At 38.8% G+C, this 20625-nt stretch overlaps 1 protein-coding gene across 3 annotated transcripts in view; it reads left to right on the forward strand.

The window, feature by feature from the left end:
* The first annotated feature begins 497 nt into the window (after positions 1-497).
* POLR3A (RNA polymerase III subunit A) overlaps positions 498-20625 on the forward strand; it is a 32254-nt gene continuing 12126 nt past the window's right edge. For 2 of the 3 annotated variants that reach the window (XM_068197367.1, XM_068197368.1), the window contains exons 1-22: positions 498-652; positions 1572-1707; positions 2214-2351; positions 2867-3038; positions 4254-4408; positions 5353-5592; positions 6504-6666; positions 6846-6982; positions 7514-7617; positions 8299-8440; positions 8933-9073; positions 10263-10332; positions 11031-11158; positions 11631-11769; positions 12949-13113; positions 13385-13557; positions 14168-14279; positions 15170-15288; positions 16591-16728; positions 18212-18382; positions 19162-19275; positions 19951-19986. In XM_068197367.1, the coding sequence (XP_068053468.1) occupies positions 609-652; positions 1572-1707; positions 2214-2351; positions 2867-3038; positions 4254-4408; positions 5353-5592; positions 6504-6666; positions 6846-6982; positions 7514-7617; positions 8299-8440; positions 8933-9073; positions 10263-10332; positions 11031-11158; positions 11631-11769; positions 12949-13113; positions 13385-13557; positions 14168-14279; positions 15170-15288; positions 16591-16728; positions 18212-18382; positions 19162-19275; positions 19951-19986 (2937 nt within the window). In that variant the 5' untranslated portion in view covers positions 498-608. The remainder of the gene's footprint in view (positions 653-1571; positions 1708-2213; positions 2352-2866; positions 3039-4253; positions 4409-5352; positions 5593-6503; positions 6667-6845; positions 6983-7513; positions 7618-8298; positions 8441-8932; positions 9074-10262; positions 10333-11030; positions 11159-11630; positions 11770-12948; positions 13114-13384; positions 13558-14167; positions 14280-15169; positions 15289-16590; positions 16729-18211; positions 18383-19161; positions 19276-19950; positions 19987-20625) is intronic. The other variant, XM_068197369.1, reaches the window with a different exon arrangement.

Consider the following 20625-nt stretch of genomic DNA (forward strand, 5'->3'; position numbering starts at 1 on the left):
GAGCGGCGGGCGTGGCTTTAGTGTGCCTGACGGGTGGCGGGGCGGAGGCGGCTCCGTGTCCCGCCGGGGCAAAGCTCCGCTCCGGGCAGCGACCTCAGCCGGGCTCAGCCCCGCCGTGTGCTGGCTCTGCCGCGGGGCCGTGCGTCCTGGGAGTCCCGCCGCTGGTGACCCAGGGCTGCTGTGGGGACACGCAGAGCCACGGACTGAACGTGGCGGCGCAGCCGGGCTGAGGAGTAGCTTGGGGGTCAGGGAGTTGGGGCCTCTTGGGCCTCGGGAAGACGCGACTGAGAGGGAACCTCATTCACGTGCATAGACAGGGAGGGGTGTCAGAGAGCGGAGCCGGGCTCGGCTCCGTGGTGCCGGATAATAGGCCAAGGGCCGGTGGGCAGGCCATGCTCAGGAAGTTCCACGCGAACATAAGGAGCATTTTGTTCGCTGTGCACTGAGCGCGCTCGGGAGCAGGGTGCCGTGGGAGCGCCCTCCGTGGGGATTCCCCCGAGCCGGCGGTGCCGGCAGGGGGCGCTGCGGGCGGAGGCCGCGCTGACCGCCCCGGCCCCGGCCCCGGCCCCGGCCCCGCGTGCAGCCGCGCGGGCCCCGCCGCCGCCGCGATGGTGAAGGAGCAGTTCAGGGAGACCGATGTGGCCAAGAAAATGTGAGTGGGGTCGTGCGGTGCCCGCGGGCTGAGGCGGGAGCAGCAGAAGTGCGCGGGACAGAACCGCTGTAGCCGGAGCTGGGGGAGCGTTGGCGTGGAGGGCCGCGGTGGACAGCTCATGGCTCATGCTCCGCTTCTAGGAGCGCTGGCATACGCTGGGTCCTCTCACACGGGTGGTTGTGCCCGTGCCCAGCTGTGGGGATGCCCGGGAAGGTCGATAAATCCCTCAGATTAAAAACCACCAACTCACCGTAAAGCAGCTTTATTTCTTATAATTATCTGAAAAGAACCTGTTTCAGCAATGTCGTGAATCAACCTAGCCACTTTTGCATTGCTTTCGAATACTTTGGGCTCCTGAGAAAGGCAGTGAAGCTGCTGAAGGAACACCAGCCCTAGGGGAAGCGTCTGAGGGAGCTGGGTTGTTCAGCTTGGAGAAGAGGAGGCTCAGGGGAGACCTTACCACTCTCTAAAACCGCCTGAAAGGAGGGTGTAGCCAGCTGGGAATTGCTTTCTTCTCCCAGGCAACCAGTGACTGGATGAGAGAGCACAGCGTTAAATTGCAGTAGGGAAGGTTTAGCTTGGACATCAGGGAGAACTTCACAGAAAGGGTGGTTAGGCATTGAATGGTCTGCCCAGGGAGGTGGTGAGTCCCCATCCCTGGAGGTGTTTAAGGAAAGTCTGGATGTGGTGCTCAATGCCGTGGTCTAATTGACAAGGTGGTGTTTGGTCATAGGTTGAGTTCAGTGGTCTCCGAGGTCTTTTTCAATCTGATTGGTTCTGTGATACTTGCATGTAGGTGTGCTTGTCATTGTAAGTGTTTTTGTGTATATATATATATATCTCTATATATATATGCACACACACAAATATATATATATGTATATTTGCCCATACATACATCTGAAATTTCCTGTCCTAGAAGCCACATCTGTTTTGGCATGAAATCTCCAGAAGAGATGCGTCAGCAAGCTCATATTCAAGTGGTCAGCAAAAATTTGTATAGTCAGGACAACCATCACTCTCCACTGCAGTATGGAGTGCTGGACCATCGCATGGTGAGAACCTTTCTTTTGTTTTCCAAACTCTTCCTGGGGAATCGCTGAAGCAGTTAAAAAAAAGTTGGGGTCATTGACACATACTGTTTGTCCAAAGTAAGTTCAAATGAGATTTTACTTAAATTTCATAGACTATTAGCTGCAGTGCCAGCTACTTTTTTCACACTTTTGGAGGGCAGGAATGCTTCTCTTGAGGCAGGAAATAAGTTACTTTTCTGCCTGCTGGGACACCCAGAGACAAAATGCCACAATGTAATGGGCTGTAAATCAGTTGCAAGAGCTGCCTGAGTCCAGGTCATTGGTGTCAGCAGGGACTGTGTGTAAAAACCATTTATCTTAGGGCTCAGAATTACTGTAGTGCTATTGATGTGCTTCTGATGCTGGGGAAGAGGAGTGGCTCTGCTGCTTGGATTCCTGACTAGCTTATAAACTGTTGTATTTTGTCACTATCCCGTCAATTACAGCTTACTTTTTTCCTCTTCATGTGTGTTCTCTTTCTCCCAAAGGGAACCAGTGAAAAAGACCGTCCCTGTGAAACCTGTGGGAAAAGTCTGGCTGATTGTTTAGGGCATTATGGGTACATTGACTTAGAACTACCATGCTTTCACGTTGGGTACTTCAAAGCTGTGATAGGCATCTTACAGGTAAACATCATCATGGTTTTTTGTCAGTTTCTAGTCTAAAAAAGGAAATTTTCATAAAAGATGATGTTTGAAAGTAATTGAGAAGGCCAAAATAAGGTTGCATTATTGATCTTTGTGTACGTTTTCTTTTGTAAAATACATGTCTTTGAAGACCAGTCTTAGTGATGTTCTATGTAGTCTCAGACCGAAAAATTTAATCTATTATTTTTCTGCACTTTGAATTAAATATATACAGGATAATTTGCCTTTCAGAACATCCAAGTAAATCAAAGCTCTGTTTGCTTTATATGAATTTTTAAGGCCCTGCAGAGCTTAGCTAAGGATTTGCCTCGTGGACTGTATTTTTCTCATGTGCTTTTTAATGTGTATTCCAATATGTGGTTTGGTCTTTCAGTCAAGACAGTGGTATCTTATTCAAAAAAATGCACTGTGTTGGAGAGCTTAAGCTGTAGTTCAAGAGGTGACATCTCTGAATGTGTCTCAAACAACTGTGTTTATACATGTTTACCTTTAAGATGATCTGCAAAAGCTGTTGCCACATCATGCTGTCAGTGGAAGAAAAAAAGCAGTTTTTAGATTACCTAAAACGACCTGGCCTTGCATATCTTCAGAAGAGAGGGCTAAAAAAGAAAGTGTCTGAGAAGTGCCGAAAGAAAAACACTTGTCCTTACTGTGGGGCCTTTAATGGTGAGTATTGACGTAGGCAGTTTGTGAAGTTACCTGCTCTGATGGTTTTCACCTTGATGGCTGTGGTAGCATCCAGATTATAAATATGCTTGTTCATTGCACAGCTAATGGGTATTCTCTCTGGCCTTTCTTAAAAAACAGGTAATTGCATTTTTAGGGCCAGACACATGTTTGTGTGTTCACTTCTCATTTGTGTGGATACAGACTTTTTCTAGTTACTTGTGTAATTTCATGTTTCGTGGTAGTAACCAATATTTGATACTTGAATAATGACAAAACCCTTTTTAATGTGTTTTTAAAAATACTGGGAGCTATTGGCAGTGATCAATACGTTCACATAGAAGCATTGATAGCATTTGTAATTTTGAGTGAGCATCATTTTTCATATTGAATTAGATTATCTTTCTTAAGATTATTCCTTCTTCAGGGCAGAGCATTTTTGTAAGAGTTTGTATCTGGTTTTCAAAATATGTCCTTTTGTTTTCATCTACTGATCTCATGTTACTGCTGTGTAAGGACTTGGTGTATTACAGATTCATAGTAGATAGTTAATCCCTAATTTATAGCTTCTAACTCATGAAAATTATGGGTTCTCTGTTGAAATGTTCAACAACTCAATAAAAAGAGAGCTGCTTTATCATAAGTGCACAGTCTGCACATAGGGGGCATAAACAGTAGCCATTTAGAAAAGTTACATGGTGGGTCAGAATACTTCTGAGCATTTGGGCTAGTCTGAGCATTTGGGCTAGTCTGTGACAGTTTCATGAATAATGTTACCTGCATGACATGAAAATATCAGATTTTTCTGATAATTCACTTCTAAAACTACTTCAGAAGATTCGGGTAAGATACATAAATGGCACTTCTTAGTCCTGTTTTTAGTGTGAGAACATCTACTTTAAAAATATCTCCTGTGAATGAGGTGAAGGTGAATTAAAGGTGTAGGATAAACCACCTACTTTCAGCCTCAGAGGCTGCACCATCATGTAGGTACACCAAACCATCCATATAAAAAGGCATAACTTGATTGTCCTTTTGTTGTTCTGTGAGTTTAGGAAGCTGGTTAATAAAGCTGATAAAGTTTTATTTTGTTCTTATGTTCACTGAAGGTTTAACTTGTTTTGGAACTGTAACTTACTTAAGTTTTGGTGGTGTGTTGTGTTTTTGTTATTTTGAAATAAAATCCCAAGACAATCCATATTTAATTCCTTGCAGGAACGGTGAAGAAGTGTGGTTTGTTGAAGATAATACATGAAAAGTACAAGACAAATAAGAAAGTTGTAGATCCAATAGTATCTACTTTTCTCCAGTCCTTTGAAACTGCCATTGAATATAACAAAGAAGTAGAACCCTTACTGGGAAGAGCTCAGGTGAATTTTATTATAACCTATATTTTTTGCTATTTTTTGTGCATGAAATAAAACTCCTTAAAGGCTTACAGTGTATCAGCTAAAGTCTTGTGGTGATCCAAGAATTTTGTATATCAAAAGATACATGAAGAATGTTTGTATCCAGTACAATAATGTTAACTTTGCTAAAATGAGAAATTTAGTATATTAGCATGTTCTGGTACACCATTACCTGCATGTAAAGAAAGGGATGTTCTTAGTGTGTTGTGCTTCTATAAACTAGACCAGGAAGAAGAAACAGGTCCATACAGAGTTTCCATGTACATATAGGTTCACTGTAACTCCAGTATTAATTCCAATGCACACATTTTTTTATTCACAAGTTCTTAATGTTGAGAAAGAAAGAGGAGACTTAATTTGCTAACTTTTTGTTTCATTAGCTTTTCATTGTATGTAGTTTTGTTTCCTTCTGCTCTTAGCAAACTGGAAAGATCTCCAGGTACTTACTTGGATAGAGAAATAGTGAATGCAGCAGTAGCTGTACTAAGAGGAGAGAAATTAAGTTTTGAAAAATATCTAGGCAGTACTGTAATCATGTGATTTTTTTTTTTTACTAATAAAATGAATACAATGTACTGTAAGTTTGTTAAGATGATAGTCACTTTCTCTATTGACAGTGAAATACTCTCCATTAACTCCTAAGACAAAAGAGCAACACAATAGGATGTAAACACCCATATATAGGGGAAAATGGAAGGAAAGAATATATAGCAAGTTAATATCTGAGATGCTAAAAGCATTGGTTCAGAATAAATAAACCAAAACATAGATTTGTTTACATGAATAGTTCTCTATTTGTCTTTGAAAAAGGCTATTTCTGAACATCAGTAAAATAAGGGGCGGAGGGAAGCATTGAAACTTGACATGATGGCTTCTTCTCCCCATTTTCCCAATGGATTTTGTAGGAAAACTTGAATCCTTTGGTAGTATTGAACCTCTTTAAAAGAATCCCAGTGGAAGACATCCCTCTACTTCTAATGAACCCACAAGCAGGTAAACCTTCAGATTTGATCCTCACACGACTCCTGGTGCCTCCACTGTGTATCAGACCCTCTGTTGTGAGCGATCTGAAGTCTGGCACCAATGAGGATGATTTGACAATGAAACTGACAGAGATCATTTTCCTCAATGATGTGATAAAAAAGGTGAGTCAGCCTTTGCTCTCTGAGACTTGCCTTCAGAAAGATTTGTGTGGGATTGAATATAGCAAGTGGGTTTAGTGCTTACAGTCTGGTGCTGCACTTCTATGTTGTTGGGCATTTTACTGAAAGATAGGAGAAGCTTACTTCAGATGGATCTGGCTGACTGGCTGCTTGCAGTGTAGGACCTACTGAAGGTCTGCTGGGATTCTTATGGGAAATGTTTTTTTTTTCATTTCAGCTCTGGTCTGTTAACTCTTTCTTAAAGTTCTTTTTTCCCTCCCCCATGGCTGTCATGCTTTTTGCATAGTTACTTACAATGAAAATATTTCACCTATTGATTTGTGTTGTTTTTTTTTTTTCTTGTAGACCTTCCTCTTTTGTTACATCTGTCCTTTATTTATTCCACCATCTGTTCTTAAGAAATCAGGTTTCATTTAGCATAGCCATCAAATTGAGACTAAAAGATGATGTGACATTTTATCATTTGCTTAAAAGAGCACTTCTACCAGGATAATACTTTTGACACTCTTAAAAACTGTTCCGTTGTCAGGCAGACAAAATTAATTGACTGCTAGCTCTTCCATGACTGAGAAACTGTTAACTACTGATTTTCCTGTCAATTAAGTTATATTAGCTTAAGTGGTTTGGGAAAAATGTAATTTAAAGAAATTCCTAATTTTGTGAGCATTTGTTCAAAGCCCATATTAGTCAAAAGAAATTTTTTTTGCTGGGTTCCCTTGTCATGTGCCTTATGCTATAGTAATGCATCATCATAGAAAGTTATTTTCCCTTTTTCATTCCAATTGATGGAAGTTTCATATTATTTGCAAAGGAAGAGTTGTACTCAGAAAAATTCTTGGCTAGTTTAATATATGTTATATTTATTTTCTGAATTGGATGACTCTTTTGTTTAGCATAGGATATCAGGAGCCAAAACGCAGATGATTATGGAAGACTGGGATTTTCTTCAACTGCAGTGTGCCCTGTACATTAATAGTGAGCTCTCTGGCATACCCCTCAACATGGCACCTAAAAAATGGACCAGAGGTTTTGTTCAGAGACTTAAGGGAAAGCAAGGTTTGTCTGAAAAATTGCTTTTAATTATTTTTTTTATAATTGAACCACAAATCTTTGCTATTCTGCTACTGCTGTGTTGCACTTCAGTGCTTTACCTTAAAAGATCTTCTAATGTACTGTCTTAACACATAACATTTTGAAAACTGTTTTTATTTAAAGATTTTTAACTGTTTTGTTAGGTCGGTTTAGAGGCAATCTGTCTGGAAAGAGAGTGGATTTTTCTGGCAGAACAGTCATTTCACCTGATCCTAACTTAAGAATAGATGAAGTAGCAGTGCCTATTCATGTTGCTAAAATATTGACCTTTCCTGAAAAGGTAAGTAGTGTAGGACTCAAACTTTTTCTATTCCTTGTTTTTTCCCCCAAGTCAGACCTCAGTGTTGTTTCTTTACGCACTCTAAAAGGGAGTGAATGTACTGCATTATGTTTGAAATGCCATTCACTGATGCTTTGCCAGTTCTCTTGCTGCTGGCAAATAGAGATCTGTAGTATTGGATGTAGGCAAGTGCTGACAAGATGTGGTGTAAGGAGTGACATATCTAGAGCTAAGAGTTTTGCTTCATATTTTTTTCAATTCATTCATAGATTTGTATAAAGGAGTGATTGGGTACTTTTATTTCTAAGTTTCCCTCCCAGATTTTTTTATTCAATTTCCCTCTGATATTCTCCTCTAAGATAGGCTGATGTTTTCCTCCTCTATTCCTTCCTGCAAGTTCCCCTCAGCAGCTGGAGGCTGTGTAAGGAGATTGTCAATTGAGCCTAAAATTTGAGAACACAAAAACCACCAGTAAAAAAAAGATCCTGAAATGTGTTCTGCTTGTTTCTGATTGAAGTCTTTATGCAACAGGTCAACAAAGCAAATATTAATTTTATGAGGAAACTTGTCTGTAATGGTCCTGATGTTCATCCTGGAGCAAACTTCATACAGCAAAGACACACTCAAATGAAAAGGTATCTGTATTGATTTACTTTTTATTTCTCCCCATCAACTTGTTCTTGTTGGTATGTGAAGGCAGTTATATCTGCAGGGATTAAAATTTATTTTTGGAATCTTTCATAAATTGCAGTAGAAAAAAAATTGTCTTTATGTTCTCAGGTTTAGTGTACGATTTTTTAAAATAGTCTCCTGCATTTAAACTAAACTGCACATACTAATGATGTTGAGCTGCAGTAAGACTCAGTCACAAAAGAATATAAATCTGTCTTAGTCGAAATGGAGAGTGTAGTACAGACACAAGTGAAAACAGTTGGTTTTGAGCAAGTCATACTGGCTGTTTTCATGTGAGTGCTAATCTAAAGTCAGTTTATGGGTAGGAAGAAGGGGTAATACATGAGTGAAACATCCTATACTCTGATATAATTGAAATAAATTCTGTGTATTTACAGATGGACTTTTTTCTTACTTAATGTTCTAATCACTGTAGCTTTGTTGGCTAATGTTAAAATACATTCATTGCTTAAAATAGCAGTGACTGATGTTCAGTCCATACCAGTTTCGTCTTCTAGTTATTGTAATACAAATACTCCAGCATTTAATGGAAAAGTTAGCATTATAAACAAAGAATTAATTTTAGCTGTCTTTGTTTGGTGTCTGTGTATCCTCTGACTGCATTGTTATCTCTTCCTATGAAGATTTTTGAAATACGGGAACCGAGAGAAGATGGCCCAGGAGCTGAAGTTTGGTGACATTGTGGAGCGACATCTGATAGACGGTGACATTGTCCTGTTCAACCGGCAGCCCTCTCTGCACAAGCTGAGCATCATGGCTCACATTGTGAGTGCACGCAGGCTGGCACCAACAGTGCAGCCTGCAATATCAGGCACTTGGCCTTTATGGTGTTTCTGTCTTGCATAAGCAAAAATAAACAGCTCCTGCTGAAACCGTGTGTGGAGCAAGGATGAATGCAGTGCAGTTGTGCCTGTGCATGGGAATTGTTGTGTACCCAGGCAGGATGCTGTGTGCACACTTCTGCCAAGAGCCATAATTGACCTTGTATCTCTTCTTGTGCAAGCATTTCATTTTGTGGAGTTGGTCTCTACAAAGCATGTTGTCTTCTGTGCTTTTTATAAATATGTCATAATGAAAATTATTAGCTACATGTCTATAATATAATGTGAATACAATTTCTGTCAGTTCCTGTTGAGTTAAATCCTATAATCAGGAATTTTGACTCATGTTTGTAATATAAAAAGGAAACACTTGAGCATGGCTTTTTTTTAGCCATGCTTGACTGTGTGTGAATAAATTTTTTTTTTCCTTTTCCAGGCTAGAGTAAAACCTCATAGGACATTCAGGTTCAATGAATGTGTCTGTACACCATACAATGCAGATTTTGATGGTGATGAGATGAACCTTCACCTTCCTCAGACAGAAGAAGCAAAAGCAGAAGCACTTGTTTTAATGGGGGTGGGTATATAAAATGCTCATGTTGGGGTTTTGCTGGTGACAGATGGGCTGAGCCCTTTAGTTCTTAATTTGCATGTGAAATCTGAATTACTATCAAGATTACTGGGTGTGGATAATTTACAACTTGGAAGCTGCCTGAAAACTCTGCAAAAAGGACTTCAGAATAAATTAGGACTGATACACCCTGGTAATCTAATAACCTTAGGTTTAACATCTGGGGGAAATGCAGCGTAGGTAGATGTCATCAGGACGATTCTGCCTGACTGTCCTTAGAGATTGCTGCCAGGGTGGCCCTGTTACCAGCAGATCCATCATCTGCTTCTGGTCTGACAGCCTGGGAATTGCAGGTAGACCAGCGGGAAATGAGGCGGCGATACCGGACTTGTACTGGAGAATGCAGCTTCCCAGAGAAGGCAGGAGGGAGTGGGCTCACAGGGCAGGGTCAAACAGGGGAAGGAAGGGTAGATAAATAGGGATCTGATGGTTGCAAGCTTTGATCTGTGATGTGAGTCAGTAGCACCAAGCTGAGGATTTACCGATCCACTGCTCCTTTAGGGTTACTGAATGCTACTCCTGCTTCAGATGTACCCGTAGAATTGTTGGCTGCAGCCCGTTGGAGCTCACTGAACTGACTTTAGAGCTTAAAAAAAAAAAAAAACCCGTGTGTGATTTAGGTCTGTGTGGGAATGGGTTCAGGCAAAACTGCTCCATGGGTGGGGGTGATTAACTGGAGCAGTAGTTTGAGTAAAACACAAGATCATGGGGCTAGAGGTGGCTTGATTGTTACCCATCAGGAGGGATTACACAACTTGCAGTATTCCAGCTGATCCCTGTAGTGAATGTAACACTTCTTGTCCTTTCCCCTGTTCTCAAAGCTAGCTTGTCTTCCCCTGCCTGTCCTACCAAAACACATCAAGTTGTTTGCCACTTCTGCTTTAGAAACAGAGTATGTAATTTCCAGTACCTTTTCTCAGACTGTTCCTTAGCTATCAGTAGATGTGTATGGATGGAAGTGGACTGAAACGTCTCGCTTATTTTTTCCATCTTTGTGAAGAAAGCTGTAGTTCAATTTAGAATAAGCTTTGACCATTTCACCATAAAATAAATGTCTTAAATGGTAGGTTCCATTTTGAATAGCCAAGGGAATATCATTGTCTTCAAATGCATAGTATCTTTTTGTGTCATGCAGACTAAAGCAAACTTGGTAACACCAAGAAATGGAGAGCCTCTTATTGCTGCTATTCAAGATTTCCTTACAGGTCTGTATGAGCTTATTTCAAAGCTGTGTGATCTAACAGCTGTTCCTTCAGAATCACTTCCCTTTTTCAGAATTTCTCTATCTTAATTAAAAACTTTATCCTGCCACAAGTTAAAGTGACATTATTAAATAAGGCCCTTGTTTTCCTGAAGTATAATGATGCCCTCAGAGTAATTGCTGATGCTGTCCTCCTTTGTAGCTGTAGTTATTACTACCTTTGAGTGTATTTTGCTGTGTTTTTCTGCAAATGAACGTTTGAGATCTTTGTTTGCCTTCAGTAGACAATGTAAACTTCTTATGATTATGGTGGAGGAGTTGATTTCACTCAATAACTATTAGCTTTAACCTACAATATGTACCTTCAATGTCTTTAATTCTTTGGGAAATATTCAATGAACATAAGGACGAAAGTGTGAAAAAATAAATGCCAAGGCCTTATTTCACTTGGGAAATAGAATCTAGAGCAAGAGAGTAGGTTATAGAAGTAGACTGTTCCTAATTTTCAGACATTTAGTGTGAAGCAATTAAAACAGAATTCTGGAAAGAATTTACAACTAAAGCTGTCTAAACTATTGTTGTTTTGCGTAGTAAGTAGCTGCTTAGTATTGGAATGAAATAATTGATGCTGAATTGCTGAATATGCAATGGCTTTTAAACGGAATCTAAATGTAGTCTGTCATAATACTTTTTTCATTCCAGGTGCTTATCTTCTTACATTGAAAGATACCTTTTTTGATCGAGCCAAAGCCTGTCAAATTATTGCTTCTATCCTGGTTGGCAAGGATGAAAAGATCAAAGTTCGTCTTCCACCCCCAGCAATTCTGAAGGTGTGTCAAACTACTTTTTTCACGTTACTAAGACTTTTTCTATTGTGTGTTCTTGACCCATGGTGATGTTACATGAATCTTTAAATTCCTAAAGATTTAAATTAAAGATACTTTATAAAGAAGTAATTATGAATGTTGCAACCTGTTTGAGAAATGAAATGACAGCAGCATCTTTGAGATTTTTTGCCTTTTCTAGTCAGAAAGAGGAACATGACAGTAAGAGGGAGCAGTAGTGCACACTTCTGAGTGCATGCACATACCCTGTTGTAAAGGATAACCATTCAGCACCCGGGGATTTAAATCTATGAAAGAGGACGTTTTTCAAAGGAGTGCTACTATGCATTTCTACAAGTATGATTCTCTGTAGACATATTCTGTATATAAAGCAATTTTACAATTAAATTTTTGCTTGCTCTTTTTCTGTAGTTGTAGCATAAACTTGTAATCTTTATATTTCTCCTGTTTCTCCCAGCCTGTAACACTCTGGACAGGAAAACAGGTTTTCAGCCTCATTCTCAAACCCAGTGATGAGTGTCCTGTAAAAGCCAACCTACGAACAAAGGGCAAACAGTATTGTGGCAAAGGGGAGGACCTGTGTTACAATGATTCTTGTGAGTGACATTTGTAAAGCCATGTTTTGGAAGTCTTCAAAGAAATCATAGAAATTACTGAGCTCACTGTAGGCATTGAAGCAGTACTTTGCATAAGTGTTCTTGAAATGAAAAATAAAATCTTGCAGTTTTTCTTGAGAGCTGAAGTTTTTTTTTCTCAAATTAAAATGTCTTTTGTATGATGCTCAGTTTGTCACGATGCTAACGTACTGTTTGAAGGTGAGAGAGAGGAAAGCCAAGCTTAGGAAGTAATTGTTAAGAGGGCAAATGGAGAAATGTAGTCTCTTGATGGGGGGTACTAATGCAGGGATTAGAAGTCAAACCCTGTAACGAGTTAGAATGTGCAGGGAAGATGAATCCCTAGGGTATCAAACCATCCATCTTCTTCCAGTTAGGGACGGCAGATGGAATGCAAAGCACCATGGTTGAAAAGGCTGTAGGATATGAGCAAGACTTTTCTTAGAATTAATTTAATATTCGTGTGGTGACTGTTGGAAAGGAACTTGAGCAGGCAGACTTAGGCTGGTTCCTTGCTGGTCACAAGTGTAAGTTGAGGAACCATTGATTTACACTGGTTCTGTCATGCAGTGTTGCCTCAAGAAAGAATATCCCAGTTAGCACTCAAGGCCTTGCTACAGGTGACTGAGTGATTTCTGTAGATGAAAGGAACACTCTGTGCTATGAAGTTGGTTGTAAACATGGTGGAACAATTTTTTCAGCCTCTAAATATTGTAGGACAAAAGGCCACAAAGCAATCCTGTTCACATTCCTGTGAACATAAGATGTCATCTTTATTTCACAGTCTGCTAATTTTTGAAAATATGGGGAGAGAGTCCATTTTCTTAGTTTAACAGGAGCACATGATGTCAAAAATTTTTAGATTTTGTTGTTGGCTGTATTCAGTTCTCTGAAAAAAATACATTTCTGCAGACATAGTAATTCCTTCAGAAAGTTCAGTGCAAATTCTCAAAACTCTCAAGAGAACCTGGATTATGTCTTGATTTGATGTAATAAGGATTACAGCAGTGACTTGTGGTTCAAGAAGATGATACCTAAATTCACATTGAAAATATGAGCATGGACAGAGCTTTTATTTAAAAATTCTCTCAGTAAGTGATTACTAGTGGGTTGTGAATGTTTTAGAAAACTGGTGAATTCTTTTTGCCTTTTTATTTCTAGATGTCACAATTCAAAACAGCGAGTTAATGAGTGGCAGTATGGACAAAGGAACACTGGGGTCAGGATCCAAGAACAACATCTTCTACATCTTGCTGAGAGACTGGGGCCAGGTGGAAGCTGCAGATGCCATGTCACGTCTGGCCAGACTTGCTCCAGTCTATCTTTGTAAGTACATTTCCTTGTAAAATAGTACTTGAGTGCAGAAACAGAGAAGCAAGCAAGATTTTTGCTTCAAATATGACCTGCTGTACTTTTAAAAAAATAAGCTTGTTTTGAAGCTGGGAGACAGTGAAGCAACTTATTGTGGTTATGAAGTGCTTGTGATGGTCACATGATGGGAGGCAAAATTTAAAGCTCCCAATATTATTTCCTGGGCTTAATTTGTTTTCTCTATATGAGACAGAGCTATCAAAATTTCTTTTCTTTTTAATTATAGCTAATCGTGGCTTTTCAATTGGAATTGGTGATGTAACCCCTGGGCAGGGCCTGCTAAAAGCTAAGTATGAGCTCCTGAATGCTGGCTATAAGAAATGTGATGAGTATATTGAAGCTCTGAACACTGGCAAGCTACAGCAGCAGCCTGGTTGTACTGCAGAAGAGACACTAGAGGTAAAATTTTTAATTAAATTCACTATCCATTTGGAGTAGAGGCTTCGCAAGTATATTCTTGTACATTGCAAAACTACAATTGTCTTCTGAAACCTAAAAATACAAGCAAATGCAGTCCCTAGACATGTAACTTGAGCTTAATCTGTACAGACTTAAGATGTTTGTAAGCGTCTAAAAATGTTAGCTAAACACAGAACAACTGAAATCCTCCAGGGTGTATTGGGGTGATACAAGAGAATAAAATTACACAGGTAATTGGAATGGAGTTGATTACATTGATCAAGATTTTCATGGTTGTTTTCTATGCAGCACAGTGTGACTTAGAGCTTAGTGCAATGCTCAATTTAGCTGATGTTTTTGATGCTGATAAGAGATTGTCATGTTCTTGGATACCCTATCTTATCCCAACAAAGACATTTTCTTCAGCAAACTGGAAGTTAGGCAAGCTGAAATTTAAAATTGTTTTACCTGAAGCAACAAGTGGGTTTTTTTTGGTCTTTACTGTAGTTTGAATTCCTTTTACTACTGAAGGTGTTGCTGGGACTGATAGAGTTCTGTTTGTGTAAGTGCTTTTTAGCAAATTCTGAACCTCTGAAATACTGTATTTCAGGCCTTAATCCTTAAAGAACTGTCTGTTATCAGAGATCATGCTGGCAGTGCCTGTCTAAGAGAACTGGACAAGAGCAACAGTCCCCTGATCATGGCTCTCTGTGGTTCTAAAGGTAGGGACAGCTGAGCTTGGCATGCAGATTGCTCACTCCTTCACTTATGTGAAACTTCCTTGCTGCATCTTTATAGTTTGTTTTATACTGTCAGTTGTGCAAGTTCATGTCATAGCTGTTTTAAATGGCTCAGTAAGTACGGGTTGGGTATAGTTAGTTAAAATCAAGCTGATGTTCTGATATTCTTGTCTGGATTTTTAGTGCAAGTTGCAACACATCTTATTGGAACTGCAGATGTTTTTAGGACTTAATCTGTAAAAAGTTTTCAGTTGTGTTTCTACTTCAAGTATTTATATCACATAGAAAAGTCAACAGTAAATGATACATTCAGAATTGGAACTAACATTTTGTAAAATCATGGAATTATTTGGAAGGGACTTTAAAGATCGTCTAGTTCCAACCCCCCTGCCATGGCTTGAGACTCCTTCTACCAGACCGGGATGGGGCATCCACAGCTTCTCTGAGCAACCTGTTCCAGTGCCTCACCACCCTTGTAATAAAGAGTTTCTTCCTGATGTCTAATCTAAAGAAGAAATTGTGAAGCGAAATATGTAGGTTAGGATCATGGGCTGTGTAAAACACAATCCACAATACAGCCCAGGATAATATAAGGACAGGAGCTGAATAATGGCATGAATGTCTATGACCCAAAGAAAAAGAAAATGAAAAATTGTTGGCTGTATCGTAGACTTAAGTGCCAGCCTTTGCATAAATGCTGAAATGAACAGGATGAGTAACAAAAAATCTTCTCTAACTCTTGCAGTTCTGTTTTGATGACCAGTTATGAGGCTAAATAATTCACCTTCATGGAAGTGAAAAGAGCTTAGCAGGGAAGCAGTATATCGCTCATTTGTGAGTGAAGGGCTTTCTTTTCCTTTCTGTCTTTTCAGGCTCCTTCATTAACATATCCCAGATGATTGCTTGTGTAGGGCAGCAGGCTATCAGTGGGTCCCGTGTTCCTGACGGGTTTGAGAACAGGTCCTTGCCTCACTTTGAGAAGCATTCTAAGGTATTTCTGGATGTTTACAACAGACTTTGAAGGAAAGTGAAACAAGTTTCCTTAAGCCATTTTGAGGAGAACGCGTGATAAAACGTGTTGTCATGATATGCTGAAGGAAAAGGATCATATATGGTCAATGTAGAAATTTTTGTGTGATTTGGGAGTTAACAACAGTGTTCAGAATTGCTGTAGGATGTCTAGTTAGCTTGACTTTTTACATCTAAGCCTTCCTTTGACCTTTCTAATTTAGTAAAATTACAGTGAGGTGATGATACATTTTTGGCTCTCTTGAGAGTCCTAAAAATAATTTGTTAATGTTTCTCACTGGTGTTATGTTTGACTGCACTAGTACTTTTCAGGAAAACTGCTGAGTGTGTGTTGGTGTCTTTATAAACAAGTGAGACATGCCAGACAAATAATTCAGGTTTTTTTCATTTTCCACCAGGATAGGTACCATGGGTTACTCAGTGTTTCATGTTTTGGTCCTACGTGCAGCAATAATGACTCTCAGGCAACTGTTAATATAATTCAAGATTAATTTCTTTTAAAGTGCTGTTTGAAATCTAATGAACACTAGCAGAGGTTCTAGGTATGAGCCCATGGTCTAGTTTGTGTGTTAGCTAAATGTCAAATGGTAGCTATGACACTTGCATATGTGACTAAATGTCCAAATTTCAACTTCTGAGTTCTCTAACATACTGAATAAGTAGAAAAAGAAACAATGGTTTAGATGGGAAGATAAAATGTAGCTCTAGCTTTTTTTCTGATTTAGAAAGCATTACCTGTTGTTAAGTAGAAACAAAAAGTGATTTTTGACTTGAAGGGATGCCTGCGTAAATTTCATTGGCAAGAACTTTCCTCAGGGGTGAGGGCAAACCATTCCAAAAAAATTATATTGCATACATATCTCCAGTTGTATTTTTCTTAGCTTCCTTAGTCTTCAGCAAATACCTTAGCACTACTATAGCAAAATGAGCATTGTTAATTGCAGTTTCAGTTTTTGCAAGTTTAATGGAAGTGTTGGTGTAGTGTTGGGAAGGAATAGCTGGAAATGTGAAAAGGAGGAAGGAGATACTCTGGTAAGCTAGTTTGGAAGAACTAGGAAAGGTTTTCTGAAACCTTTATTCAGATCTAAAATACAAATATGGAACTTGAGAGCTAAGCAGAGCTGAGGTCATTGTCCTGTGTTGGTGGTTGGTGGGGGTATTGGCTAACTTTCAGAAAGAATTTCAATGACATGCACCATGTCCTTCTGTAACCTACAGAACATACATTGCATTTTAACTGTGTTTTTCCCACTCTTCCCTGCAGCTCCCTGCAGCAAAAGGCTTTGTTGCGAACAGCTTCTATTCTGGGTTGACTCCCACTGAATTTTTTTTCCACACAATGGCTGGTCGAGAAGGTCTGGTTGATACAGCTGTAAAAACAGCTGAAACTGGGTATATGCAGGTAACTATCAGCAGAGTGAGGGTTTTATCAGTCTTCAGAGATGTGGCTATTCCTCATGTGTATATCTAGGTGATGATTCAGGGAGAAGTACAAATGTTGTGTGTTTTCAGTGTAACAGAGTAATTTATACTGTGAAATACATGGTTTGGTCTGTTCTCCAGGAGGTGTGGGGTTTGTAAATGAGACCTCAGCCAATGGTACAGCAACAACTAAGCTGTTTACTTCTGAATATGGATAAAAGTCCTCGATCTGTGCAATTATTGAGGACCACTTTCTGTGTATTGTGTTCCTAAACCTGATATGAGTGATGACAGAAATGCAGCTAAAGCTCCCTTTCAGTGTCTGTTCTCTCTAGGTAAGAGGGACCTTGGCCATATAGGCTTAGAGTGGTTCTGTAAGATTTCAGTGTCTTTGGCTGTAAATAAATGTCCCTCCAACAAAGCTTCTTGCTGTTATGTGCAGTCTTAAGATTTCTGTTCCAACATTTAAGTAGTTCCAACATTTAAGTTATAACACTCTTCCCAGTGTAACAGACAGTAGAAAAGCCAAGATAATTTGGGGCTGGGAACACATTCCAAGATACACAAGTAGCTGCAAAAGACAGAAAAAAATTTGGGGTGGGTGACTAATTAGACCATTTGTCTCCAAAACTAATGGAATAGTCTTGGCACATGTGCAAGTATTTACGGATATATATATAAATATAATAGGCAACCTACAAAATACTTTTCCTCTTTAACTTTCTTCCTGTATAAATGAATTGTAGCACTTGGACTGTAAAATTAAAAAACAAATCTTAATGTTTATTTTATCTTACCTTTTTTCTCACCAGTAAAAAAACCATATCAATTTATAATCTAGTTTAAGTGATAAAATTTGCTTTCAATTTTCAATGAAGTCCATCTTTCCAGTAAAAAATGTTTTTAATTGAAAATGTTTCATAACATGCTTTCTTTTTGGGAATGCAAAGGAATATGGTGGTTAAGGGATTTCCCGGTATAAGGAGTTAATGTAGGAGAAGCAGATAACGCAGATAGAAAAAAGGCTTTAGCAGGTGACTTCTTTGTTTTTTCTCAGTGAAAACAATCGTTGAGTGGTTCTGCTTTCATATACAAAACGTATTGTATGCCATGAGAAATAAATCTGCTTGGGAGAATATGAGTGTTATGTCAAAAAAAACCCACCCAAATAAATCCCTTGAACTACAGTAGATTTTTGCAGCTTAGCATTAGGTCTTCTATGCGATGGAATTCTAAATGTGGAGTATTGTGTTGTTGCATGAAATTTTGTTGACTTTTACGTTCTGTGGAATGTACAGTAAAGCCTGAGGGTAATGTATGATTTTAAGTAGGTTTTCATGCCTCTTCATCACTGTGTCAGATTTATTTCCAGAGTCTGGTTTCTTTACTTCTTGTATTGCAAATCAACAGCTATTTTTTAAAAGATCCGTTTTACTTTCCTTGTACTTTTTTTTCCCCTTCAGAGACGTCTGGTAAAATCCCTTGAAGATCTTTGCTCACAGTATGATTTAACAGTCAGAAGTTCTACTGGTGACATTATACAGTTTATTTATGGAGGAGATGGCTTGGATCCTGCAGCAATGGAAGGGAAGGATGAACCACTGGAATTCAAGAGAGTTCTAGACAATATCAGGGTAAGGATTGCTGAAATCTTATTGAAAGTGTGAAAATACTGTTAAGCATGGAGAAGAAAGTAGTAAATAATGGGGAAAATTGTTTTACTGGAAGTATTTACTTTCAAACTGCCATTTTGAATTATCCTGGTCAGTCTTTCAGCATGTGTATACTAAGAGTAATAGGTATTTTTTCCAGTGGAACAGAGCAATTTGTGTACAGAGACCAAACCATGTATAAGCTGTGAAAAGTAAAATTTCTTTCTGTACTTGAACATAGTTTTATGGCCTAATATCCAAATCACTAGATAAATTACTACTGGCTTACTTGGGTAGTTTAATTCTCTATTAAATCAAGACATGGATATTACTTGAGTTGAGCTTGGCTGGTGGTCGTTCAATAATATTGTCATGTTTGAAGACTTGTATTGTTCAGGTTTGGATTTGTGGTTGGTTGGTTGGTGACCCCCTTCCCCCAGAAAAAAGCCTTTTGCTGAAGTAACTGTAGGTTTCTGTAATATGAGTGTAAAAATGGGTAGAACTAGAAATGTCTGGGTGTATAGCTTCAGATTTGCAGAAATAAGTAGGAGTGGATGTGGCCCTTCTCTTCACAGTAGTCTAATACATAGTATAGTAAACCAAAACCAACCAAAAAAACCCCCATTAAACAAACTACAAAAAGACACAACCAGAAATAAAGAATGCTGTTATTCAGTTCAACATATCTGTGTTCTGTGTCTTTGCAATGGAGTTTTTGTGCATGTGCTGTCTGTGGATAAGTCATGTTTTTTCCTTTGAAGGCTGTCTATCCATGCCAAAATGAACCGGCACTTAGCAAAAATGAATTGGTGTTAACATCTGAGTCCATCATGAAGAAGAATGAATTTCTTTGCTGTCAAGACAGTTTTCTGCAGGTAATTATCTCACTTCCTTATCACACTGTGATTAACCTTCCCTTGTGATTTAAGGACAGGACTTTAACCTGTCTGGAGACTACTTACATGGCTTTTAAGGGGGAGTGAAGATTCACATGACTGCTTGCACTTTGAATTGTAAAATTCAATTTGTTTGAAAGAGCACTGGGCAATTTTAATATTTATGAGAGCAGCCACTCTCAAGATTTCCTTGAGAATCACTGATCAAAACTGTAGAATTAACCTTACATCCATATAAAGCTGTTACCTTGATGAACCTTCTGATAACTGGCAGTGATGACTACAAGATTTATTTCATGATCTGTGTTTGAAGGATTACTTTTTAATAGATCAGAGTGTTTCAGAGCACAAGGTAAACCTGAATTGCACTTCCATTGATAGAGTCAAATTGAAAAAATAGTTACATCTATATTTGAAATATGCTGTAAATCCTAACTTGAAGTCTGAAGGAAAAATTTAATATCAGAGTTTGGGGATAAAGCTGTTATTTGAAGTATGTATGTTTTAAATAATATTATGAAAGTTTAAATAATTGTTAATAATTTCAGAAGCACAGATATGGCTACATCACCTTAGTGATAATTAGCCTAAGAGTTTTTAAGTTTTAGATAGTTACATTTTCTTCTTTCCTTTCTTTTCTGTTCATCCTTGAAGACATTAACTGAGACAGGTTATGAAAAATATAATGAGGTAATCGTAGCATGTGCGTGCACTGTGTGAGCATTTATTAATGTTAGTGCTTTTTAGCTAAAAATGTGTGTAGTGCTAAATTGATTAGCATATATATATTACTGCTTGTTAAATTATGACATAGGTGTTCATTGCAATTATTTAACTTTCTCAATGTGAAAACTGTGACACGTTAATTAATGGCCATTGCTAAATTCAAGGAATTTGAGGAAGCTTTCTGTCAGTACTTGACACTTCCTTCTAAAAATCATTCTTTCAGTCTCTAGGGATATGAGCATGTTTTTCTGGTGTTTTCCTTTCCCTTCCTCCACTTTTCCATCCCAGAACAGAGATGCTTCTAAGTGCTGTGATTCTAGCTAGAGGTTCCTGTAATGGGCTTATCCACTCCAGTCCAAAACACAATGTGTCTGAATAGCCTCATCCAAACAGGCAGCATTCTTTCTTACTGCACTCTGCCCTTGCTGGAGGGAATTCACCTGATGAGAAAATAGACTGTTTGCTGGCATGGTTCATCATGTTAATGTTTTAACATATTTGAGTATATTAAGGTACAGGTGAAGGGAAACTTTTTGTTCTTCTGATTGGAATTAGGGAAATCTCTAAACCCCCTCACAATTAAAAAAAAAGTCAGTCATTTTT

This window comes from Anomalospiza imberbis, chromosome 8 (assembly GCF_031753505.1).
Source record: "Anomalospiza imberbis isolate Cuckoo-Finch-1a 21T00152 chromosome 8, ASM3175350v1, whole genome shotgun sequence".
NCBI lineage: Eukaryota > Metazoa > Chordata > Aves > Passeriformes > Viduidae > Anomalospiza > Anomalospiza imberbis.